Genomic DNA, 20638 nt, shown 5'->3' on the forward strand with positions numbered 1-20638 from the left:
GTAGTCTTCTTTTATTTTTATTTTTTTGTCCAAACCTAAAAATAGGAGTCAAGGTGCACATAAGTTGGCCCCAACAAATCTCAATTTTCACATGCACACATATTCACACAAAAAAAAAATCGGGCAGAGAGGAATCACACTTTCTGAAGACTAACTAGTTCCTTTTTAACCTTTCCATCCAACGGTTGAAATTTTATCTCTACATCATCTATCTAACTGTCGAACTAACAATATTGAGGGCAATATAGAACAAAGAAGATGTGACATTTCCCGTATATTGCACAACAAACAAAACAAAGGGAGGGGGAAGAAAAATCAGATGTAGAGAAAATGTGTTATTTGTACATTAATGTAGACATCAATTTATGGTGTTACTGCATTTTTTTTTTTTTTGGTAAACGTTTTACAACAACATTAGTGAAGATATTTTCATATCCACGATGCTTCTACATTAAGCATAAGAGAAAACGTAGATCATAACAAATTATAAACTTCTACACCTTCAGACAACATCCCTAAGAAAAGGAATAACCAATGAATTTTGAAACTGTTCCTTCTCCATAAGGTGCATCAAAGCTTGGCATTTGCCACTTGCTACTTTAAATGCAATCCAAGCTCCTCTGCACAAAGCATAGCACAAAACAAGAAGTTAGAGGAAGATGATATGTTGCTGTCCAAAAAAAAATGATAAATGAATGCCAAGTGGATTATTTAGATCCATATTGTGGAATTGCACACGCATAAAACCACAGCTTAAAGTTGTTAACTGCATTTGCGAAATTCAATATATGAATTTAAGGCCTATTTGGTTACATGAATCTAAAGATTTCAAATCTCTGGAGTCATGAATGTGAGATTTATGCCTGTTTTGGGATGTAAAAATCCTTGGATTCATGAAATCTAGATATTTATTTTTTTACACTAAAAAAATAAATTTGTAGATTTATGGGTATGAGGTGAAATCTATAGATTTCACTTTTACTATTAAAGTGCTAAACATTTTCGCATTCACAAAAATCACCGACCAAATAGTTTTTCAGGATGAATTCATAGATTTCATTCCACAGATTCATATTAGCCAAACAAGCCCTTAAATAATTTGTGTGGGCTTCATCTAGTAGCCGAAATGACAAGAAGCATCAACCTTCAAGACGTAGATGATTCAAATTCATGCATATATGTGAAATCCAGATCCCTTTTGTCCCACATTGCCCCCTATTCTATTCGTCTAACTATTGGGACGGACGATGCATATGGACAAGTAAAATTTCAACCGTTGGATGAAAAGGCTGGATGGAATCAATCTGTTTTCAAAGGGTATGATTCCTTTCATCTGACCGTTGTAATTTTACCCATCCATACAAACAGGACGAAAAACAATTCAGGACAGAGAAGATCAGGATCCTATATATACATGAATGCGTCCAGGCATATATATCTTACCGGCATAAGCCTCGGCACTACACTTGGAATCACAATTCATCTCACAATAAGAGGAGCTCAGCCCTGCTTTGGTGCAACTAGTTTGGCATTTCTTCAAGCAAGATGTGTAATCAATTTCCTTTGCCTGGAACACCTGGAACATGGATAGGAGAACCATGCACATAACAAATGCTGCAACAATTTTGCTTGCCATGGCTCTCCTGTGCTTCTTTCTTTGTCTTGACTTTGACTTGAAAGGTTTGCAAAGAAGGATATGAGGGAGAGGATGTTTAAAGCTTAGACAAATAGCTTATTTTAGGTGGTGCGATAATTGAGGAGTAAATACTACCCGTGAAAAACAAAAAAACAAGAAATAGAAACATAAACAAAGAGATAAACGAGGAGCTATAAATCCAAATTAAGGTTTTACTTTGAAATTTTTGAATGGTGTTGCTTCACAGCCTTTACTATTTGATCCTATTTTAAGTGTCCCTGCGTGTTGTTGCCACAAATAGGCACAGCTAGCTTCTCCTAAACATCCTAAATAAATTTCTATCTCCTTGTTTTTCTCTGCATGTCAATGAAATAAAAATGAACTTTTGGGTTTCACTAGAACAATTGGTTGATCCAGATTCGATCCAACTAAATTCAGTTCGATTAATCTAACTTGGATTTAGATTCATATTCAGTTTCAATTACAAATTGACATCTTTTACTAGAGATGCCATTAAGGTAGGGTGTCAACGGTGTGGTTTCGGACTGAAAAACACCCCGTCCAAACACTGCCTGTTAGCAAAATAACGTTTTCAGGCCATTATTGATTCGGTGCGATTTGGGTTCGAGCTAACTAACGGTTTGAGCTCACGGTTTAGACTCAAGTTGACTAATAATTTAGATTAACGGTTTAGGGTATGCAAGAAAAAGAACAGGAAAACATAGTTGAGCATCTTGTAACAAAAACCAAAACTCTATTGGCCCTATCAAGACTTCTTTTTTTTATTGGTCAATTTTCATTAAAATATTAAAAGGCATTTAACGTTGTAGAAAACCCGCCCACCCTATAGAAATCAATAACCCAAATATTAGTTAGCAACATGGAGACTGCAAGCTCATCCCTCAAGCTCCACTGGATAGTCCTCCATAAACAAATCCTCAAACCAAAAACCCTTTTAAATTTCATCTTGTGTTAGATTGATTGTTGGGTTTTGTTCTATGAGAATATAGATCCCCCCTCTTTCTATGAAGTCTTCCTTTTTTTTTTTTAGTTAGCACTTAGTTTGATGTGCAAAAGAAATACATTTGGATTGGAAATGTATTCAATTAATTTAAACAAACTTAATATATTCAGTTGAACATTTATATTTAATCCTTCAGGTTGTCATTTACAAGTAGTAGAATGATTATTTGATCATTGAATTCATGTTCAATTTTTCTGATTGTCTATACCAATTACCTAGTGGTTATGGTCAACGATGTAAAACTACAAAATGGGTTGGTTTGGTTTCGTGTATAAATCGGTATGGGAAAATGGTTCAAACACGATATCTAGTGCGATACAATTTTGATACGAATGAACTTATGCCACTGTTGTTATTAGTTCATTAAGATCCTAATGAAATTGTGATCAACCAATCAATCACAATTTCGAAATTAACACTCTTGATTAAAGCAAGTACAATCTTTTAATTTTTTTTTAACAAAGACATTTTTTTTTTTTTTTTTTTTTTTTTTTTTTTTTTTTTTCCCGCCTTCCAAACAAGCCATAAATCTAAGGCGATGAGTGAATGATAAAGATCGAATATAAGTTTTCAATTACCTAGCGACATTTTTACCATTTTATTTGTGAGGCCTAGGTTTGAAAGTTAAGAATTTAACAACTTTTTATAGTTATTTTAGTAGAAAATCTAGTTTTCTACAAAAACAATCACATATTTCAAGTAATTTTTTTATATAAAAATAAGAAAATTAAATTTAAATAAAAAAATTATTTGAATAATTTTCTCTTTGGTACAAGTGTCAACAAAACTCTATCGGTCAGAACCAACCCAAACCCAACCAATTTTTTAACCCGAAGGACAAATTTGGGTTACAAAATAAGTCTTGATAGGATAGGATTTGGGTTTAGCCCTACTTGACCTTATATTATTATTATTTATCATCATCAAACTAGTCATAGGACTGGTGGCTCATAGAACCAAGGGATGTTAAAAGGGACGGTGTGGAGGGGTAGAAGTTTGAATTCAATATCTCATTGGTCTTAATGTCTCTATAAAAACCCTAATAATGACAATTATTTAACCAAATACCCCCAATTAATCACTACAAGGTGGCAAAGCGAAAACTTGCTCATCCCACTCAAGCTCCCACCACCCAAATGCATGGCTTGATGGATGATCCTCCATAAACAAATCCTCAAACCAAAAACCTTTTTAAATTTCATCTTGTGTTAGATTGATTGTTGGGTTCTTGTTCTACCCTAAAAAAAGAAAAAAGAAAAGAAACCAGCATTGGGTCCCCGTAAGGGGGATCCACTTAAGACCCTATGTTAAGGTTGGGTTTAGAAGATAATATCCGTCTCGAAAGTGGCTATTTGGGTGGAGACATTCTTCCCCACGGGGTCTTTCAAGTCATATCAATTTATTTATAACTTTAATCACAACTCTTGATGTAACTTGTAAATAAACCTCAACCCATTGATGTAATATTTGGACACATGTCATCCATCCACAAGAAAAATGTATAATTCATTTATTTAAAAGAATTGGACCGGATAAAATTCCGGGCTTCGATTGGCCCAACCCGGCCCATTAACACCATTCTCTCCAGTCCACTGGGAGGCTCAGAATGGTATCAAGATAAATGACCAAACTACCCCGTGATCATTTGAAAATTCCGACGTTTAGTTCAGTCGTCTTCCACACTTCTTTCTCTAGTTTTCTTGTCCCTCAAGTCGCCAGGACTCGCCACTACCCAAACACACCCTCTTTTATTCTAGGTCTCAAAGCTGGAAGCTTAATACAGAGAAGAACAAAGTAATAAGGGAAAAGGAGAAGAGAAGAAAAAAGTTGAGCGATGGAGTGTGTTTTCGGACTCGTTGGGAACGGATTTGCACTGGTGGTTGCCGATTCATCTGCAGTGAACAGCATATTGGTTCATAAAACCAACGAAGACAAGATTATGATTCTCGATTCTCACAAGCTTTTGGGAGCTAGTGGTGAGAGCGGTGACAGGTCCTGTTCTCTCACTTTCTCTCTTTATATCTCACTGTGATATTCTAGATTTGAAGAATTGATCGTGTTTGATTGCCTTTTATTTAGTCATGGTTTGTGAAATTTGGCTTCTCTTAACAATATTGCAGAGTTCAATTTACGGAATATATACAGAAGAATGTAGCTTTGTATCAGTTCCGCAATGGGATCCCGTTGACGACGGCAGCCACTGCTAATTTCACGCGAAATGAGCTCGCCACCGCTTTGAGAAAGGTCCTTTTCATGATTGTTTCTGTTTGCTTCTGTTTTTTTGCTTGTTGTATGGTTTCATGGAGTTTTATAGGTTTTTAGGGCTAAAGGTTTTCTTAACCCTTTATTTTGGTTGGTTCTGATCGATTATGAATGCTAAGATCAGACGGCGGAAACTATTTAGGGTTTGAGTTCTATTTTGTTAATTATAGTCTTAACTTCTACGAATGACTGGTGAGAAGAAATTTCTTCCATCTAGTTTTTGGTTGTGCCCAGAAAACAACGAGGAAAATGATATGACGGGCTCCATGATCTATTTGCCAACTTGGTTTTCCCATGTTTTTTTGAGAAGTTAAGGAGACGATCTCCCAACTTCCATTTCTCTGCTTCTTCCCATATAACTGCTGAGCAACACAACTAAGGATAACCTTTTCAAAGAGGTTATTTTTGTTCTTAGATTTTCTCTAACCTCATATTCCCCCCCCCCCCCTCCCCTCTCAATTTGCCTTTCCTACATTATGAGAGACATTAGCTTCCTTTGAATTGTCAATTAAGGTCTCCTTTTATGTATGAATCCCTAGCCTTCCTGCACAGTCCTACTCAGGCTACAGAGCTACAAGTTATGGGGGAGGGTGAGAGTGCAGGGAGTAAGAGGGGTAGTCAGTGCACTTAGTGCCCTGGAGGGCTAGAACTGGATCTTTCTTTTTAACTGGCAGGGCAGGTTGACTTATCATGACATTTATTCTTTGGAAGTGAGACCTTTTTCTTCTTCAAAGTAAGTGTATTTTGCTGGTCAGTCATAAGGTGAATCACCTGTTTTTTGCCATGTTATTGCTGGTGCAATTTGTTGCTAGTCCCTCAAATCCTGTGAATGAATGAAGTCATTCCATGTTTCAAGATGTATGAAGCTAAATGTTAGGCAGTTAAGAAGTGTCATATTAAGAAGCTATGTGATCTAGAGATATGTATGTTGAGATAGATGTTTGGGAACTCTAGGAAGGATAATGTATGGAAGATCATATTAGGATTGACTTGGGACTTGCCCTGATCAGTATTAAGTTCAAAGAGAGTCATTTGAGATGTTATGGTCATGCTCGACGGAGACATGGGGACAACAGTGAGGAGTGATATGATTTCGGTTTTTCATTAAAAAAAATATATGATTCCAGTTGGAGGAGCAAAATGAGTTAAGAGCAGACCTAAAATGACCATGGGAGAAGTTGTGAATGATATAAACCGTTTGGATCCTGTACCTAGTATGACCTCAGATAGAGTTTGCTAGAGGGTGAGGATCTATGTAAGAGATCACATGTAACTGAGATTCTCCTGACTTTGTTGCCTGTGCCTACATCCTCTTACTTTCATCCCTTATCATGGTCTCTCATGTGTGTGTCTCCAATAATTGAGTTTGGCTCTATTTTTGCTGGATCCATGTAAGTATCCCCATTAAGTTTGGATAAGGCTGAGTTTTTTTGTTGTTTTGTAATGAAACCAAAAGGAAGTGTTAAAACTGCTGACAATTGAAGAAGTTTGAGCTTGGTAAAGTAGATGGGAAATTCCTTTGAGGCATCTTAACAATTAAGTGAAACATAATTTGAGTATAAACAGATTGCAGTTCTTAAAATTACAAATCTATGTCTTTGTCAAGGAAATGGAATAATCTATAAATCAACTAGGTGGTGGATCTTATAGTTGATATATGTCAAGAAGTTTGACACTAGATTACCCAAAATGGTGAAGTCAACTTAATTCAACCTTATCCAAACTAAATGGGGTTGGCTCCATGGATCTTAATTTTTTCTCCTGTCAGCCATATTTAGAGCTGTTCATACTTGTTACTTGTCCTATCCTATGCATGCCTTTTTTTTTTAACTACTTCCCTTGGAGCATGTTCTGTATTGTGTGAGCTTCCTTTTATTGCTGTTGGAATCTGGATAGAGTTAGAGTTAACTTTTACTTTCAGTTTCGTGATTGGATTAAAACTCTCTTATTTAATTCTATAAAACAGCATGTGCCAAAGGATTGAGATGAGATTTTCAACATTTTGAGGCTTACTGGCTTACATTAAGTTTGTGCAGTGAAAGGTGGCTGCTACTTTCCTTTACTCTCCTTGTTGGTCTTGATTTCTCCTATCTCAGGGTGCTACCTACTTGCTTTCTCTATTATTTTCCTATCTTTACTTGAAGGGATTCTGTGTTACTGTTTCCATTCCTGTAAAATGGTACTATGGTCCAATTTTGGATCAATGGATCTCTTCCGATTCTTCTTCTTTTTTTTTTTCCAAATTTTATGTGCTGATACTTCCCCAGTGAGCTACATCCTGTGTAACTTGGTTTCTTAAGAGAGACTTCAGACTTGAGAGTGGTCTTCATGAGTTCAGTCAGAAACTAAAACCTCTGCCCGGGTCTGTCATTTTGTTAATGAGTTAAAATTAGTGGACCTTTGAGTTAGTGAAATGTCAGGCCAAACTCTAACTTTGATTTCCTCCCCTCTCATGCTGCTGATTGAAGATTGAAGATGATTCCCACAATATCTTGCATTTAGACCCTCTATCCAACTTTACCCCAGTTTTTCTATGCCTTCTTTGCCCTTATTTTTTTATGCTGTTCCAAATTTGTCCCTTTTCCTAGAAATATTATTATTCATCTTGTACTTTTGATAGTTTATTTACAAATCTGCTACTCTCATCCTTTGTAACATTAGTTACTGTTTAGTATTCCTTTATATACAAATCTGAAACTTCCTAGTAAAGACAAACAGGAGGAGAGGAGGAGGAGATAAGGAGCAGCTACTTTGAAAAGAATGATTTTACATTAGAAACCCATTTGTATTTTTACAAAAAGGAAGTTAAAGCTTTTATTTTATGTACAAGGTCGTTATCCTTACAACTGCCTTATTGCCTAGGCGTCCATCTAATGCCTTAGTTGTTGGTTTTTCTTTTTTCTCCTTCCTTTTTTGTTTTGTTTTTTGGATGCATTCATTGCCAAAAATGCTGGAAGGGGAAGAAGAGAGAATATAAGAAGGGGGAGGGAAGAGTTTAAACCCCAGGCAACAACAATGTGGCGGTTCCTTGGGGTGCACTCAATAGGGGGATGGGAAGCAGCTATAAGTTAGAGAAGACATCAAAGTAGATGGCTTTTCAAATTGTGTCCAGTGATCTAGAGGAGGAGGTCCATCTCCTAAGGTTCTTGTCCCACCATAACTGATGAACAGCAGCCCCAAGAACTAGCCTACCTTGTAGGTCACAGATAGAAGAGCTAGAGAAGGATCTCAAAATTAAAGGCCAATCCAAGGAACGCTGAGAGAAGGGCCACATGGAGGATAGGTTGTTTCTCTAGAGGGAATAGGAGAAGGGGCTGGTGTAGGGTTGTCTGGATATTCTGATCCATTCTAGCAAAGGGTACAATTGGGTTAGCTAGAATGTGGTGGTGGATAAGAAAAGATTGGGTGGGAAGGCAATGGTTGTGGGATCTCCAAATTGTGAGGGAGTGCCAAGGGATTTGACCTTTGAACCATACTTAGGGGGGACCTCTAGATTGTTTGGCTTAGGGGTACATGTAAGGTTCTTGGCAAAGGAAGTGGGGTCACAAAGGGGTCGAGAGCCTGATGCTTCTATCATGGGGGAAGGCGTGAAGGTGGGGGAGGGAAGAGAGGTCAAAACTTGTGTGAGACTCGAATGAGATTGGGATGAGGAGGGGAACAAGAACCATTAGAAATGAAGTTAGAGAGGTTAGTGGATTTGGGGATACGAGACTTATAGACAGTGAGGACCAAGGAGGTTATAGATAATGCCCATCAGTTGCCAATGGTCGAGCTAGAAGAAGAGAGGAGACATTAGAAACTAGGGTGGACATAGTAGAGAGCATGGTTTGAGATCTTGATGAGATCTTGCAAGATATCTCGCTTTTTTAAGAAGGCAAGACGAGATCTCGCCATATCTTGTTGGAACTCTCAATTTTTGCCCCATTTTTTGCGAATTTCAGCTGGATTTTCACTTCCAGTTGCTCTGAACACATCTACAACACCAAAGGAAGATCCATCATTCTATGCCTTTCTTATGAACTTATGAGTTATGACGTGTATAAAATTTCTAATGGTTGTATAATTTTATTATTCTATTCTCGAGAGTCGATATTGTGATACTCATATGGATAGTCGACTTAGAACTCATACTTGGGGTCGTTTTCTTACAAATCCAAGGCCATCGGTGTGTTCAGAATGCCTAAATTAGGCTAACTGCAAAGTTTGAGCTCAACCTAGACCGTAAAACCCACCAAGATGGGCTATCGAGTTGGCTAAAAAAAAGAAGACCATATCTCGACCAAGATCTTGCCAACTCAGTTGGGATCTCGGTTTTTGAAAGGGGTAAGATCTTGCTCGAGAGCGAGATCTTGATCCATGGCAGAGAGGGCAGGGGGTCTCAACAGAAGGATCTTCATCCAGATTTAAGAGGGGTTAGAAGGGGGAGTGGCAACCCGAATGGAGTCAGATATTAGAAGATGAGAGTACACCCAAATAACCTAGATCGAATCATCTTACAGGAGATTTTCTAGATGAGTTTCAGCAAACTAGTTGAATTGCAGTTGTCATACTTCGTAGTCACTATTTTCCATACTATCTTCTTTTTAAATTCTCCCCATTCTCTGGTCCTTTGCCTAGCATTAAAAAATTAGAATTTTTTTAAAGGTGTAATGGCTGCTAGAACTTCATCATTCCACCACTTAAGACTTCCCAATGATTGTATGAAAACTGCTATTACTACGATTAAGCTTTGAGTGGATGTAGAGCATTTACCACCAGCCCTGGCATACTTGTTCTAGTGGCTGAAGCATCAATAGTCATGTGAGGGTAAGAGATTAGTTTCAAAATGTAACGTGTTAGATGGGCGAAGTTGTTCGTATCCATGTAATTGCGATCATGTTTTACACCATCTCTCTCATGTGATGCAGATTCTTCTCCCTGCTAGTGACCCCCATAGCAATCTATTAGGAATAAAACCAAGCTCTTATGCCTTTGGAGGACTCAAAACCAATTATGGATTCAATAGATATTAATTTGTACCTTTGTCTTGTATGTTGCATCTTATTATTTCAGCTAGATCTGATAATAATGTTGAGAAACCCGATATTGGTAAAATGGCTTAGTGATCAATGATCTCAAGCCCTCTATTTATAATTAAATGGAAAGTACACTATTGCAAGAAATAGAATTTTACATGAATACAAACTCTAATTGAACTCTTAGTAGAATCCAACATTCCCCCTCAAGTTGAGGCATAGATATTAGTCATGCCCAACTTGCCTACAATAGGAAGGAGATCTCTTTCTTTCAATCCCTTAGTGAAAACATCTGCTACTTGGTGTCCAGATCTTACAAAAGGCATGGAGATAAACCCTTGTTCCAGCTTTCCTTTGACAAAAAACCTGTCACTCTACGAACCATAGCTTTATATTCGATCATACTAATAAAGCTACCACATTTTGTTTCTTATTTCTCCAAGTAACTAGATTACCTCCAACAAAGGTATAATCATAGAACAAAATTGTTGTCACAATATTGAACATCATAGGGTTTGGAAAACCCAATTTGGACTCCAATATCTTGAAACGGTTCAAGCTTTTCAACCATAGTAGCTCAAAAAAATCCCAAATTTCGAACCATAACTTTATATTCAGGAAATTCATCCGGATTCGTAGGCGACTTTCCCGTTTTGTGCTTTCCCATTTATTTTTTGCTTCTTTCATGTTTCCTTAAATAACGATAAAGCCTTCCTTTTTTTTTTTTTTCTTACCTTACAACCATGGCATAAAAATGTCATGGGTGTTGTGTTGTTGGGGTGTGTTCTTTCTCCTCTTGGTGTTGTACTTTCTTTTTAGTAACTAGTATTTGATGTTTTGAAGTATAAATTATATTCTAGATACAAAATTACATTTTAAGTACTTGCAAAATTTCCCATTTTTGGAACCTTGAAACGAAAAACTAGGAGATTGGAAAAAAAGCCCAAATTTTGATTGAAACAGTCAAAATTTTGTCGAAACTTGTCAAAACCTCGAAACCTGTCGAAACTTGGTTCAACCAAGCTGGACCAAATTGTTCATGAGGAAAAAATTCCCAAATTTCGTGGGAAACATGGGAAATTTCGTGGAAACTTATGAAATTTCGTGGAAACCTAGGAAATTTCATAAAAACCTGGAAAATTTTGTGGAAACTTGGAAAATTTCATGGAAGCCTAGGACTTTTTCCCGAAGTTTTGTAGCTTTCTCAAATTTTCAATTTTTTTGTATCTTTCATGTTTCCTTAAATACCACGACATACCCCTCCATCTTTCCCTTTCAAATAGCTCCCTTCTGGGGTATCAACGCTTTACCCCCAACATTCTGTTTGTTTTGGTTCTTCATCTATTGTTTTTATTATATTTTCTATTTCTAATGTGGGAGTCATCTTAGGCATAGTGGATGACCAATAGTTATAAAGTTACTAATTGTAATATTTTGTTTCCTTTTCTAGACAACCATAGGCATAAAATGTTATAAGATGTCTATGTTCGTTGGTTGGAGGAGATGATGTAACTAGTCTTATCTACTTCTTAGCTCTCTCTTCGTTAAGATCCACTCTTGGCACTCCTCTAACTGGCACTAAGCGTTGTACTTTCTTCTTTGGCTGCCAGTTTTTTCTTTTTATTTCATGTTTTGAAGTTAGAAATTATATATCTGAGTGTTATGTACTTAAGTAGTTAAGTTTTATAGTGTACTTTTCAGACAACTCTACATTGATGTTATGTACATCGAATGACAATCTACATTGATTTTTAGCAAAATACAACGAATGTGTTCTTTATACTCTAATTAGCTTAAATGCAAAGTCCCACCCTAAAATACTCCTTAAAACCTGTTGAAACTTTATTCTTACTAAAACTTGCACGAAAAAGTCTTAAGTTTCCTTGAAATTTCCAAGTTTCCCACCTAGATTTCCCATTTCCACCTGGTCGAAACTTGAGTTTCCATCGAATTTTTTTCTATGGGTTTAGTAACTTGAAATTGACTAATTTGCTCCCGCCTTTGGAGATCCATTTTTCCCCCTTGGTGAACAAGACTGTCGTGGGTGTATGCTTCTACTTTTAGTATTATCACTACTGGGTGTCACTTTAAAATGTATGGTCCTCATTAATTGTCCACGAGTAATCCCTTCACGGGAGGGGGAATGGTACACTCCAGTTGAGGGGAGTGTTGAAGTATATGTAAATTTGGGAGTTTTCTTCACGTGAACAATAAAAACTACTTTTACTATTAATGGTATCATGCTATTGTTTTTATTATATTTTCTATTTCTAATGTGGGAGTCTTGCTACATAAGTTTTGAGAGTTTTTAGAAAGCATAGTTTCTATTTTGGTGGTAGTTTCTACTTTTAGAACTTTCTATTTTAGGTGTGGGACAAGTAAATAAATTTTGCTTCCTTTTCTGACAGGACAATTACTTGTTCTCGGTTGTATCGGATTCATTTAAATTTTTTTTTATTTTTTTTCTTTCGTGATTCTAGACTCTAAAGCAAGAATCACAAGCCTCTTCTACTAGTTCTTCATCTCTCTTCTCTTTAAGTTTAGCTCTCTTTTCTTTGTTCAAGTTCAGTTGCTGTTTTGATTATTTAATGCTTGTTTTTTAACAATTCCCACTTCTGAAAATAAATCTATGACATACTTTCTTTGGGATAGGAATATACCTTTCTTTGATCGAGCCTCCTCAATCCCTAAGAAACACTGTAACTTCCCTAGATCTTTAATTTTAAACTCTCTGCCAAGAAAGTCCTTCAACTTTTGAATTTCTTCACCATCATTCCCTGTGATGATAATATCGTCTACATAGACAATGAGAAGTGTGATACTGTGATGTTAGTACCTGACTTCTTGACAAATAGTGTATGATCAACATTGTTTTGCTTGTACCCAATAGAAGTCATTGCCTTTAGGAGGCATCCAAACTAGCATCTAGGAGACTGTTTTAACCATAAATTGACCTCTTCAACCGACAAACTTTCCTTGCAGTATTGTCATCGGATAAACCATGTGGGATTTCCATATAGACTTCTTTTGCTAACTCCCCATGTAAGAAGACATTCTTTATGTCTAGTTGGTGCAAGTTCCAGTCTTTGTTCACAGCTACAGACAACAGAACTTTGACAATGTTTAATTTTGCAACAAGGGCAAAAGTCTCCTGATAATCAATCCCATAGGTCTAGGTAAACCCCTTTGCAACTAGTCTAGCTTTCAACTTGTTGACTAATCTATCCATATTTTGTTTAACCACAAACACCCATTTGCAGCCCACTGGGTTTTTTTCTAGGAGGAAGTGTAATCAGCTCCCAAGTGTCATTTTTCTTCATTGCCTGCATTTCATTTACCATAGCTGTCTTCCATCTCTTATCAGCATAGGCTTCCTGCCAACTTTTAGGAACAAATACAGATGATAGAGAGGATATAAAAGCACGGTAGGAATTAAACAAAGAGTTATATGAAACATATTTAGCTATGGGATGTTGAGTACAAGATCTGACTCATTTTCTAACAACAATAGGAAGATCAAAAGAAGATACCTTAAGGGGAACAATAGAATCTGATTTTGGAGCAAGAGACTGAAGTGGTAACGTATCACCTTTCTCCACCTACTTTAGTCGGTTGTAATTCTTCCTCTGATAAGTCTGCACCTCCTTATTCTGGTCAATCTGGTTTTGAAAGACCTCAACAATGTGTCTCACAAGAGTGGTCTCCCCTTGGCTAGGTTCTTCACATGGTTCAAAAAATGAAAGGGGAGGATTAGAGTCCTCAAGTATACTAGCCAAAGTCTCCCCTTGGTCAAGAAACTCTTCTTGAACTCTTAAGTTGTGTTGGTGTGTGATAGGAAGATCTAGAGTTGGAAAGAACACCTCTCATCTAGGACTTTCCCCCTGGAGAGGTGTATAGTAAGGACAAGACTTATTAAAAATTACATCCATGGATACAATGGTTTTCTTGGAAGGAGGATGATAACATTTGTACCCTTTCTGAGTAGCAGAATACCCCAAAAAAATGCAACGTAGGCCGCGGGGAGCCAGCTTACTCTAGTGGGTTATGATTCTGGCATAACACACATCCAAAAATCTTTGGGGAATAATAAAAGAAGAGACTCCCTGGAGAATCTCATTAGGACATTTAAAACCAAGTATCCTACTGGGCATCCTATTCATAAGGTAAGAAGCAGTGAGTATAGCATCACTCCAATATTGGTCAAGTACATTTATAGCAATCATAATTGAACGGGCTATCTCTAAAAGATGCTAATTCTTCCTTTCGGCAATCCCATTTTGGGTAGCTGTATCAACACAACTGGTCTGGTGTATTATGTCGAAGTTAGAGAGATATTTGTGAAATTCACCATCAATATATTTTGTGCCATTGTCACTACGAAGGATCTTCACAAGGGCATTGAATTGAATTTTTATCATATTATGAAAATCACGAAAACATTGAAAACCTTATTTTTTTTTGTTTTAAAAGATAAATCCATGTAGAACTAGAGTGACAATCAATAAAATTAACGTCGGCAGGGGCCCCACACATCAGTATGAATGAACATAAAAGGAATAGATTTTTTATTATGAAGAGAAGGTAAATAAGTAGAATGAGTCTGCTGTGCAAAAATACAGGCTTCACAAAAAAAATCAACCTTATTACAAGAAAAAACCAAATCAGGAAATATTTTCTTAAGAGTTCCTATAAGGGGGTGACCTAGTCTACGGTGCCACTGATGAAGGTCTGATGTTACCAAATGGACCGGATTAAAAGATGTGGTCAGAGCAAAAGTAGATCCTTCAATTGACTCGAGCAAATAAAATCCATTGTCTAGTTTACCACGTCCAATCTCCTTCCCCGTGACCAAATCCTATAAGACATAGTAAGATGGGGAAAAAATTACTTTACAATTCAAGTCATGTGTAAGACTACTAATAGAGAGTGAGTTAGTAGAGAAAGAGGGAATATATAAAACTTTAGTCAAAGAAAGTGATGGAGAATGTTGAATGGTCCATTTTCCAGCAATGGAAGAATAGAAGCCATCAGTAATTCAAAATTTATCCTTTTCAGAAGTTGGAGAATATTGTAAAAAAAAAGAGGATAAACCTGTCATATGATTTGTGGCTCCTGTATCAATGATCCAATGAGTAGAAATTGAAGAAACTTGGAAGCCTATAAAAGTTTTACCTGAAGTAGCAAGGTAGGAGATAGTAGAGGAAGCAGTGGTAGAGGCTGTATCGGCAGTAGAAGACTGCAGAATACGTCGCAAAGTAGCAAACTCCTCTGTGAAAAACCAACGTCTGCAGAGGGGGTGTGGTGGCAACTGTCTCAAAAAGATTAGCCTTTGGCTTTGTGCTCTTTTTTGCTCAAAATCAGTAGGCTTCCCATGGAGCTTCTAATAATTTGCCTTGGTATGATATGATTTGTGACAATGCTTACACTTGAAAATCTCCTCTCCTTAGCTGAATTAGATGTAGTGCTAATAGACTGTAAGGCTGATTTCTCCACAATAGGAGCATAAAACATTGCTAAACGGCGGCTTTCCTCACATTGAACAAGGGCATAAGATTGTTCAAGTGTAGGAAAGGGAGAACGACTTAATACTTACACTCGGATCTGATCGTACTCCACGTTCAAACCTGCCAAGAAGTCATATACTCGAATCTTATCAATGTGGTTCCTATAAGTAGCCACATCATCTGGATTAGTGGGGTGATAATCCCCATAATGATCCAACTGTTGCCAAAGAGATCGTAACTCAGCATAATAGTGGGCCACAATTAGTTCTTTTTGGGTAGTCTCATGAAGCTTTTTCCAAAGCTCATAAATCTGGGCATCATTTTCCAACTGTCCATATGTTTTAGTAGTAGCCTTTCAAATTTAGGTTGCAGTATCGAGTAATAGATATCCACGAGCAATATTTGGATTCATGGAATTCAAAAAAAAATGACATAATAAGAGAATTAGTCAAGATCCATTTATCCTGTAAAATACCTATGGTAGGAGGTTTGATGGTGGTGCCCGTAATGTGTCCAACAAGCCATCTTTGGGCAATAGTTAGGTGAAGCAGATCGAGACCAGATCAAATAATTTGTTCCATCAAATCTCATTGAAATAGGAGGAAGAGTGGGGTAATGTTCGGAGCCAATGGGAGTACCATCAATAGTTGTCATGTTCACAAAATTGTTTGCAGTTCTTCAGTTGTCACCCTTTCGAAGTAACAGAAACGTCGCAGAATGCAGTAGCCGAACAACTCAAAAACAATTCAGTTTTTTTTATTTTATTATTTTTTATAATAAACCTTGAAAAGTATAAACCCTTGAAACATCAATAAGTGTGTGTATATATATATAAAACAAAATATGGTTCAGCCAAAGGAGGATTGGTCTGGTTTAGTCAAGCGATGGGCTTAATGGGATTTCAGAATCATCGTCCTTGGCTTAAAACAAATCGCAGAGGCGATGGAGATGGTGTACCTGGGACATGATGGTGATGGTAGAGGTGATGGAGATGGCGATGGATCGATGGTGAAAGCAAATCTTAGTCTCGTTGGAAAAAAAAACAACTTGCAGTCTCGCTGGAAGCTTGAAGCAGATCGATGTCAATGGTGATGGTGGAGGCGATGGCGATGGTTCGATGGAAGAATCAAATCGTGGTCTTGCTGGTGATGGTGGAGGCGATGGTGATGGTTTGATGGAAGAATCAAATCGTGGTCTTGCTGCAAGAAGCAAATAGAGTCGATGGAATTTTTTTCTTCCCTTTTTTCCTTCCTTTGGTCGATGGCGGATGCAAGGTTGAAGTGAAAGCTCTGTTAAGTGCGATGGGATGTTGCTGACAAGAAGAAGAAGATGTTCAGTTGCATCGGTGATGGTACAATTGCAGCAGCAATAGCTTTTGGAGAGATATCTCGGTAATGGAGGTAGGTCTGGTCTTCCTCGAGATTTTCTTTTCTTCTCTTCCCTAATCGAACTTAGGCTTTGATGCCATGTTGAGAAACCCAATATTGGTAAAATGGCTTATTGATCAATGATCTCAAGCCCTCTATTTATAATTAAGTGGAAAGTACACTATTGCAAGAAATAGAATTTTACATGAATACAAACTCTAATTGAACTCCTAGTAGATTCCAACATATACACTATTGAAATTACTCACTAAATTTGTTGGGGAATGACTTGTCAACTGTTTGGGGTGATTCAATTAAGCAGATGAAATGTCTTTATAGATGCTGGAGCATGTATTGTCTAGAGACTAGGTTGAGACTGAGCCCTTTGTTAGGGGACGACTTATTTATATGAGGAGATTCAATTAAACACAGTTAAAGGTCCTATAGATGCTGGAATGTGTATTGGCTGGAGACTAGGTTGGACTGAGCCCCTAGGATTGTTGCTTTCAGACTAATGCTCTCTTTATCATAATTATATTTATGTTTATGATCTATTTATGAATAATCAATTATGATAATAGGTTATGAGTGATAAACAACTTTGGTTTGGTTACTACCAAACATAATAAATTATGTAAGAAGAAGTAGGTTTGGTACCATTGGGTGGATAATATATTATGTATCATTAGTTTAGTTTTCTGTTTACCTTGTAAAATTTATATTGGCTTTAGTTTTGGTTTTGGCTTGCTTTTATTGGTTTTAGCTAGTTTGATATTCCTAAAATATTGTTAGTGTGGTGATGGGAGCAATGTGCTGGTTAGAGAGAGATTAAAACAAGGTATTGTTCTAATTTATTGTAGCTTTACGTTTTTAACCCAAATAATTCTGCACATGTTCATTAATGGTTCCCGCATAAAAAAAATTAACAGTTTATGGTGATAAATTCTAAACAGTCCCTGGTCTATTTGTGAATTTGGTCTAAATCGATTTATTTTAATGAGAAAAACGGGTCTAAATCATACCAAATACACCAATTTAAGTTTATAAATCAAATAATCATAAATTTGAACTATACCAAATCGGCAAATAGAGCCTAAGTCATTGTCAGATTTTTGTGAATCAAATTTTGCATGATTTTGCTGGGAAGGGGGAAGGATTAAAAAGCAGCATAATCAGAAGGTGAAATTGATGGATATTGGACAAAGGAAATTTTGGTTAGCTCATATAATGATCCGTAAGATAGATATGATGCATAAGATGTAATTCAAGTTGTCATATAACTGTAAATTATTCCATTTGTACTGGAATTTGTGTAGGTCGCAAATGTATGTAATGAGGGGATTATTATCCTCTACGATTTCATGATAAAATTAGCTGGTTTTATTCATCCAAAAAAAAAAAATGGCTGGTTTTTGAAGTAAACCATGAAGATTCTTTTTGGCTGGGCACTTTGTGGTCTCTGGGACTGATGGATTGTTCTGTTCTTGCATTGCTGATGACTTGATCTTATAATAGGAGGGGATTATTATCCTCTACGATTTCATGATAAAATTGGTTGGTTTTTGAAGTAAACCATGAATATTCTTTTGGCTGGGCACTTTGTGGTCTCTGGGACTGATGGATTGTTCTGTTCTTGCATTGCTGATCACTTGATCTTATAGGGATTTGTATGGTGATTGCAAACTCACCAGCTTCTTTTTCTGGATGAATAAAATAAGTGGTGAAAACTTTCTTTAATCTATGAGAGCCAGGTTTCGGTCCTCAGACTTGTGGGTTATGGGTCCTCCTAGGCAAACTCACTATCTTTCATGCTCTAACCATTGTAGCATATGATTATCAGTTCATTAGTTTGATTTGTCACATTAGTTAAGTTCTAATCTGTAGTGTTATTTGAAGTAAAATGTTTGGATTACTGTCCCAGAATTGGGAAATGAATTTTTAAGCGAGCATTTTTTGTGAATGTGGTGCTGGCTTCAACCCAAACAGGCAGGGTCTCTCTGTCTCTCTCAAACACACACATGTGCGCGCACACACAAACATATGCAATACTCACAAATCCTGGGACAAAGATGGGAGTACTCAGGGAGTGACACATTGGATAGTGGTGCTGGATTTGAATTTCATCCAGTGTCTGGTCCTAGTTGTTGACTTGCTTCCTTGTGGTCATTTATTTTATGGAGTGCACTTTGGCAAGGGGTTCTTTAAGTTTATTGTGCAAACATCCCTTCTATGTTTAGAGTTCTATGACCTTTAAAATCTCTCCTGCATCAATGAATACATTCCTGGCAATAGAATAGAGTGTTTGTGTTATATATATGTTTTTGTGAAAGAGAATTCTGTTATCATCATCTTTCTTTCTGAAATGTTTGCCCTCTTGATTTTCCAGAATCCATACTCTGTCAACCTTCTTTTGGCTGGCTATGACAAGGAAACTGGCCCGTCACTATACTACATCGACTACATAGCAACCCTTCACAAGATCGAGAAAGGAGCCTTTGGTTATGGATCTTTTTTCTCTTTGTCAATGATGGACAGACACTACCACAGTGGTATGACATTGGAAGAGGCAATTGATTTGGTTGACAAATGCATACTGGAAATCAGGACCCGTCTGGTCATAGCCCCACCAAATTTCGTGATCAAGATAGTGGACAAGGATGGAGCAAGGGAGCATGCCTGGCGGGAATCCATTAAAGATGGTGCTGTAGCTTCAGCATAAGCACATTTTGGTTGTATCACTTATTACTATCCAATCCTGTCTTCTTGTACTTAACAGAATTTGGTATTCTTATGGAACATAACTTGATTCACTTGCTTGACTGTTCAAAGCTGTTTTTAAAGGGTAGACAGGAAACAATGATTTGCTTACTTCAGAATTATGATTTAATTTTGGGCTAGTCCTTGTTATCTATGTATAGCCTTCATTGCTATGGTCTCGGAGCTCTGAACTTGTTTACCCAAAATTCCTGGAGAGGGTACCTTGTCAGGAGTGTGGATTATCTCTCGACGGCTTTACATCACAAACTATGTGGAGCTTACAAGTAAAAATAATAAAGCATTTGAAAAAAAAAAATCTAACAATCTAATCATGTGGGCTTCTTATAATTTGTGGTCAATAGACAAAATGATTCGGACTCTCTTGTCAGGGTCAATGAGGAATCCACTGACACTCCCATCTTTAATTATTATTTTTGTTATATAGATGTGGGCCCCACTCAATTTTGTGGTGGCAGAGAGGTGAGGAGTCCGGATCATCTCCCTTCGAAAGGGCAGTATGTCTTCTCCTGGAATCCATGTGGGACCCACTGGAGATTCTATTTTTAAAGTTCTACCGAGTCAAGATCACCACCCCTGACCTGCTTTCACCACAAATTTTGGCAGGAACCACTGGAGGTTCTATTTTTAAAATTTTCTTTGATTATTGTTAGAAGTGGCCAAGTGGGATAGACGAATGGGATTTAGCATCGGATGTCTAGGCATAATTTTGTGAATGTTTTTCTTTTTTTTAATGGGGTAAATAATTCCAAAAACCTTTAAATGTAAAGCGAAAAAAGCGAAAAAAAAAAAAAGAAAAAGCTATTCTTTTTTCTTTTTTATTGAAAACAGAAAAAAGAAATGCATCCGTACCTTACAGTTGCAGTTGTAACTGAACCAAAAACTATACTTACAAGCGCATTCCACTCTTTTGATATTTAGCCGTTGGATTTAAACGTGATGACGTGGAAAGCATCTAATGGGTTAAAGAAAAAAGAAGAAAAAAAATCTCATTTTGAGGTAAGGATCGACGGCTAATATACTGAGAGACGACTGACAATTATGATCGTCTAAAA

At 37.0% G+C, this 20638-nt stretch overlaps 1 protein-coding gene across 1 annotated transcript; it reads left to right on the forward strand.

Annotated features, from left to right (window-relative positions):
• Positions 1-4335: 4335 nt before the first annotated feature.
• LOC149003412 (proteasome subunit beta type-2-A-like) lies at positions 4336-19836 on the forward strand. Its single transcript, XM_089136675.1, has 3 exons — positions 4336-4652; positions 4781-4904; positions 19195-19836. The coding sequence occupies exons 1-3, from the start codon at positions 4495-4497 to the stop codon at positions 19525-19527; spliced, it is 615 nt and encodes a 204-aa protein (XP_088992801.1). The 5' UTR covers positions 4336-4494; the 3' UTR covers positions 19528-19836.
• Positions 19837-20638: the final 802 nt, after the last annotated feature.

Source organism: Hakea prostrata, chromosome 10 (genome assembly GCF_041222555.1).
Source record: "Hakea prostrata isolate BN-2017 chromosome 10, UWA_Hpros_2, whole genome shotgun sequence".
Classification (NCBI taxonomy): domain Eukaryota; kingdom Viridiplantae; phylum Streptophyta; class Magnoliopsida; order Proteales; family Proteaceae; genus Hakea; species Hakea prostrata.

Bases quoted from the DNA above. Each gene is read 5' to 3' on its own strand.
- LOC149003412 (XM_089136675.1), top strand. From the start codon at position 4,495: ATGGAGTGTGTTTTCGGACTCGTTGGGAACGGATTTGCACTGGTGGTT. The intron at 4,653-4,780 runs GTCCTGTTCTCT...ACAATATTGCAG, and splicing joins AGTGGTGAGAGCGGTGACAG to AGTTCAATTTACGGAATATA. The intron at 4,905-19,194 runs GTCCTTTTCATG...TTGATTTTCCAG, and splicing joins TCGCCACCGCTTTGAGAAAG to AATCCATACTCTGTCAACCT.